Source organism: Charadrius vociferus, unplaced genomic scaffold (assembly GCF_000708025.1).
Source record: "Charadrius vociferus isolate BGI_N301 unplaced genomic scaffold, ASM70802v2 scaffold19, whole genome shotgun sequence".
NCBI lineage: Eukaryota > Metazoa > Chordata > Aves > Charadriiformes > Charadriidae > Charadrius > Charadrius vociferus.
In genome coordinates, this window is record NW_009650173.1 from 131,420 (window position 1) to 137,074 (window position 5,655).

At 37.6% G+C, this 5,655-nt stretch overlaps 1 protein-coding gene across 1 annotated transcript in view; it reads left to right on the forward strand.

Moving 5' to 3' along the window:
• Window positions 1-773: 773 nt before the first annotated feature.
• The window catches only part of CTR9 (CTR9, Paf1/RNA polymerase II complex component), a 20,346-nt gene continuing 15,464 nt past the window's right edge, over window positions 774-5,655 (forward strand). The window contains 6 exon segments of the mRNA XM_009892688.1: window positions 774-782; window positions 2,098-2,196; window positions 2,805-3,044; window positions 3,485-3,602; window positions 4,258-4,347; window positions 5,591-5,655. Of these exon segments, the coding sequence (XP_009890990.1) occupies window positions 774-782; window positions 2,098-2,196; window positions 2,805-3,044; window positions 3,485-3,602; window positions 4,258-4,347; window positions 5,591-5,655 (621 nt within the window).

Sequence of the window (5,655 nt, forward strand, 5' to 3'; positions counted from 1 at the left end):
GGAAGGGGGAAGCGGGAAGGGGGAAGGGAGGGGTGCGCCGTATGTTGCGTGCCGGGGTGCTGGCGTTTGTCGCCTCCTCTCGTAGTTCTGTCCCGGGCTCGGGGGGGAGTGTCGCTCGCTTCCCTGAGAGGAATAAGTTGTTAGGGGGGTCACAGGTTTATCGCTTTGCGGAAAGAAACCCAAACCTGCCTTCGCCGGTGTCCCTCCGTGAACGGTGTCTGCCCTCTGGTAGCCGTAACCTCCCTGTCCTTGCCTAGCGGCTTGCTGAGGAAGGAGAGGCGCTGGGAGCCGTCAGGCAGTCTGTCCGGGGTCCGTCGGTACCTCATGGCTGTGAAGAAGGGGCAGCCTCTTTTCCCACAGTGTGTACTTCAAGCATACGCAGCCCTCAGGAGTGAAGACCCTGCTGGGAACAGCATCTAATTTTTAGTTTGTGCTTGTGTATGGTGGCTTTCTCCGGTTAAATTCTCTCCTTAGTTCGTTAGGTGCTGATTTTTCTGACCACACTGATTTGTAAACAACATGCGTGTTCCTAAATCAGAATATAGACACAGGTAGGACAGTGGTTCCACTCTGTAAAGTCAGTGTGAGTTTAGAAATTTGCTTAACTTTATCTCAGGTAGATTGTCACAAGCCAAGGTTAAAAAGATTTAAAAGAAGTATTTGGAAATTTACAGGGTATTATAAAGTTTTGAAGTTAAATCATTCCACAGAAGATACTGAATTAATACTGTAGCTAAATAAGGTATTGTAACACACTGCTTATAGGTCGAGGAATGTTTTCGGTGAACATTTGTATCCATACTGTAACAAATTGCCATACAACTGCTTTTGAGTTTTGAAGTCTCGCAAAAGGTACTTTGCTGTCTAGGTTACACGTTGGAGGGCTTTTTTCTCTGACAGAAACTTCTGTCTGAGGCATCAACATGAATAGTTGATCTTGGTGCTGCTGTTCAAGTTATGACTAGGACTGCTTGGATCCTGAAGTTCTGAATTAATCACTAAGGATTGCTATTAAAAGAATATTTTATTTTTTTTTTACTGCCCTTTTTTACTTCTGTATTTATTTGCTGTGTTGGTAATATCTATTTCTCATTAATAAGTATTTTGGTTTGTAGATGAGGGTTGCCCAAATTTAAAAACTTCGTTGTCTGTCAAACAGGAGGTACTGTGCAAGACAAACTAAAAATAACAATAGTAGCAGAAGTATTCTTGCCGGTACTCTCAAGTTTTGCTTAGTCAAAACTATAAGCCCTTATAAGCTAATCCAGTCTTGAGAGAAAGAGTCCCTGCGTTGGTAATCAGGGTACAAGCCTGGGTACAAATGCACCTCTTCCTTGCTGTAAAATTAAATTGTAACATAGATGACTAATATTAAAGGCAGCATGGCTGAGTAGCAAGTGAACTAACAGGCAGTTAAATTGTCTTCCCAAACATCCCAACTTGGGAGTATCTGTTCCTTTTTCCTTATTGTCCGTATCAGAAAAGTAGATCAACATGGGGAAATAGTACTTAGAAGATAGTGCTTGCATGATGAAAAGTTGTCGATGTCATTTGCTCATGATGGCTATGGTTGTTAGTATTCAGAACTTTAGTCCATTCTTCATAACATTTGCCACTTCAATAATCTCTTAATTTTCTTGGGCATAAAGATGACTTTAGAAAATTTCAGGGCTCTTGATAAGTTTTAGGTATTGATTCTCTGACACCTGATTACTGGAAGGTTTTTACTGTCCTAGATTTTTGTATTACCAGTAGGAAAAGTTTTAGAAATTCAGCAGCATGCAGTCAAGTTGGTTATTAGCTGAACTGTAAAAATTCTAAGACTGAAGTCTATAGTGAAAGAAGTTAACATCTCTGCTTATTCTTCCTGACTAATATCCCAAACATTGGGCTGCCTTTTTTCTGATATTTGTGAGAGGCCATCACTTTTGTCTTGTACAGAATACAATACATTATCACTTCTTTCTTTGTCCATAACCTTGTTTAAACACAAATAATTACGTTTTGTGCTCCGAAATGTCCAGCTTCCTTTGACATCAATAATAGATAACATTCTTAATGCTTTGTGAAAATAAAATCTGTATTGTTTGGTTCTAGGTGATTGAGCTTGACTTCGATCAGTTACCTGAGGGTGATGAAGTTATAAGTATACTGAAACAGGAGCACACTCAACTGCACATATGGATTGCCTTAGCGGTTAGTATATATAAAAATTTGACATTTAAATATTATATTCAGATAATCAAATAATAATTTCTCTTTCCTTACTTTTATGACCAGGGACAACTGAATTCTGAACAGGAACTTAATGGGTTTATTCAGTCACTGATTTTAGGCCAGATATTTCTGATTTGACATGTGCATATTAAGATCCTAATTTTATCTTTTTTCATGAAACAATGCTGCTTGAAGCCTGCTTTCTAAGATTTTCTTTTTCCTCAATTCATAGTTTTCTTGGTTTGTGCCTTTCATTATGCACTTCATAGAAAAGGAGGAGGCAGTATCTATACTATAGAAAGTATGGTGAAATGTGCAAAAACTTAAAAGAAGTTCAGAGGAAAAAGTTCAGTTGATTCTTCACTTATAAATAGCTGTAAGACTCGTGTTTTAGTGTAAAAATACTAAGTTGGGGTGGTGACAGAAAAATATTTGGCGTTATCGGAATGCCCTTGTCTGATTATCCCTACGTTTATGTTTACTTTATCCCTACATTTTGGAAAAAGAATCTGTGTGACACCTAAAGCATCAACCTGGTATGTTACTTGCTGGGCGAGTATTGTGTGATAAAACTGTGTGTTTTATAGCTGGAATACTACAAACAAGGAAAAACAGAAGACTTTGTGAAGCTGTTGGAAGCTGCACGCATAGATGGTAACTTGGACTATAGAGACCATGAAAAAGATCAGATGACGTGTCTGGATACTCTGGCAGCATACTATGTACAGCAGGCTCGAAAGGAGAAGAACAAAGACAACAAGAAGGAGCTCATTACGCAAGCTACCTTGTTGTATACTATGGCTGACAAAATTATCATGTATGATCAGGTAAAACCAAAATCTGTTTAAAAATCCATATTTGTAAATTATTTAGTGATAGTAAAGAAAACAAGTACTGATTCACTAAAGGGAAGATAGAAACTGCTCAAGCTTTAAAGTCTGTTAGTGTAGTACACATAAGCGAAACTTGTGAGTACCTGAAATGTGTGAGGTGCCATCAGGAATCTCTATCTTGAGACACTTGGTAGAACTAAGCCAACTTCTGGGGTTTGGGAAGGAAAGATTGGTTGTTACTGTCTTGCTTGATAGTATGTGAACTTTAGAAGTGGATGATAAAGGCTCTTTTTATTTTATTTTTCTTCCTGATGTAAGAGAAATAAGTTAATCATAGAAGGCATTATAGCATAGCCAGTTAATCTTTCACATATAGACTACGTCTTCATATTTTACAAAGATAAATGTATCGCAAATTTTTTCTCCTTACGTAGAATCACTTGTTGGGAAGAGCCTGCTTTTGTCTCCTTGAAGGTGATAAGATGGACCAAGCTGATGCACAGTTCCACTTTGTGCTCAACCAGTCTCCAAATAATATTCCTGCACTTCTCGGTATGAGTTTATGGGTATTTGTGTAAAAACCTGGTCTCTTCAGTTGAGTTTTGGAATGAATTATGTCCTTAAGAAGAGGGTGCATATGTGAGTAGAGAGAAAGAATGTGATAAAGAAGTGTGCACTTTGGACCAGAAACACATGACAGAGACTACTTTAAACTTGGAAAGTATATGTAGGTGAAAGAGCTGGGTAAATGTATAATGCTAGCTAGCATCTTCTGAGACGCATAGGTATACGTCTGGTCCAACTACATATATTTCCCTCATGACGCCAATGAAGCTGTATACTCTGTCGAAGGTGAAGATACCAGTAGTGACGGGTCAGCGGGCTGTAGCACTTGTATTTTAATTTGTTCGCTAGTTAATCTAGTCTTAGTACGTGTCTTTCCTTTGGACCAGGAAAGAATTAAGTTTCTGCAGACAACCATGAATATGTAAATTTACTGTGTTCCCATGTTGGATTTTTTTTTTCATATACTTGACATCATCAAAGATAGCAAACGTTGTAGTTGTCTGAATTTTCTGTTTCGTTTTTAACTCTAACTTTTGAAAATCGTCACAGCACAAGTTTACCAAATAATACTTACGAGCTTCTGATGTATAACTGCTTTGTTTATATTTCTGATTTATTCATAACTGGTATGTTATGACAGGTAAAGCATGCATTTCTTTCAACAAGAAAGATTATAGAGGAGCCCTTGCCTACTACAAGAAAGCATTACGTACCAATCCAGGTTGCCCAGGTAATACAGAAAGTATTTGCTAGTGGAAGTGTTTGCTGTGCTTGCAAACTCAAGTCTTCCTAATACCTAAGGGCTTTTTTGTGATCTGTATCTGTCAAAAAAAAAACCCCAGCCCTCATTATAGAGGAGTTCACGTGTTTGTTGACTTGAAATGTTCATTAATTATTAGAGAAGGAAATTATGTTTAGGAAAATACTCCCCCCCCCCCCCCCCCCCCAAATTATTACCTTTTAAAGAGCTATTGGAAAATGAGAAGTTGCATGTAAGAGAAGTTATAGTTATATGGGGAGCAGGGGAACTGTTCAAGACTGTTGCGGAACCTATCTGTGAGCTCTTGGAACAAGGGTTAAGAAAATGATGTATTAGCATTAATAATGAAACAAGGCATGAAAAGTAAAACTCTACCTATAGTGCATGATGTGCATTTTCCTGTTGTATGATTTTCTTAACAGAAAAATCTGGGAAAGCTATCAGTAATGGCTATAAAAATAATGGATGTGATTTAGAGATATTAGTTCAGGGTGTTTGCATTAGGATCATAAATACTATAAAGTCTCTTGAGAGATGTGGTATACTTTGCCATAACCTATTTCAAAAAGAATTTATTACAAAGTTGATATGTATTCTGTAGTCTGGTTTAATATGAGAATCATTGCTGCAAAAGTGACTTTAGAAATGTGAGTCTTTTAAACAAACATCTTTCATTCCCTCCCCTTTTTCACACAGACACGATGTGAACTGTCTGTATTAGTTCATCTGTACAAGATCATGGAAGTTAAGAGGATGATAAACAGCATTTTGTTAGCAGTGAATCAGTTGATCATTTGAGGAGAAATGCCTAGCTAACTTGTTTATTTGTCTGTGTTTTCTGAAGGCCAGGTGAACTTACCCTGCCTAAGACATTTCCAGCCCTTTCATCTGGCAATTTTTTATTGCCCTTCTCTATTATTTTTTAATACATTGTTATAAAAGTAGTATTTTTTTTTTATCGGAGTGTTTTGGAGATATAGACCAGTGTTCTGGGGTGTACAGAGAAATAGAATCCTACTAATCTGTTAAAGTTAGTGTTCCTGCCAAGTGTGGGAGGCTGCCTTTAAAAACAGCAAATGGTTAGATGGCTTTGCAGGTTTTAAAGAAATATTAAAAATTCTGCTTTCATTTTAATTGATGTCCAGAATGTAAAAAAAAAAAAAGTCATAAAGTTGAAATTTTGGGATTCTAATGGTGTTATCTTGTTCTCTAGCGGAGGTTCGATTAGGTATGGGCCACTGCTTCGTGAAACTGAACAAGTTTTAAAAAGCTCGCTTA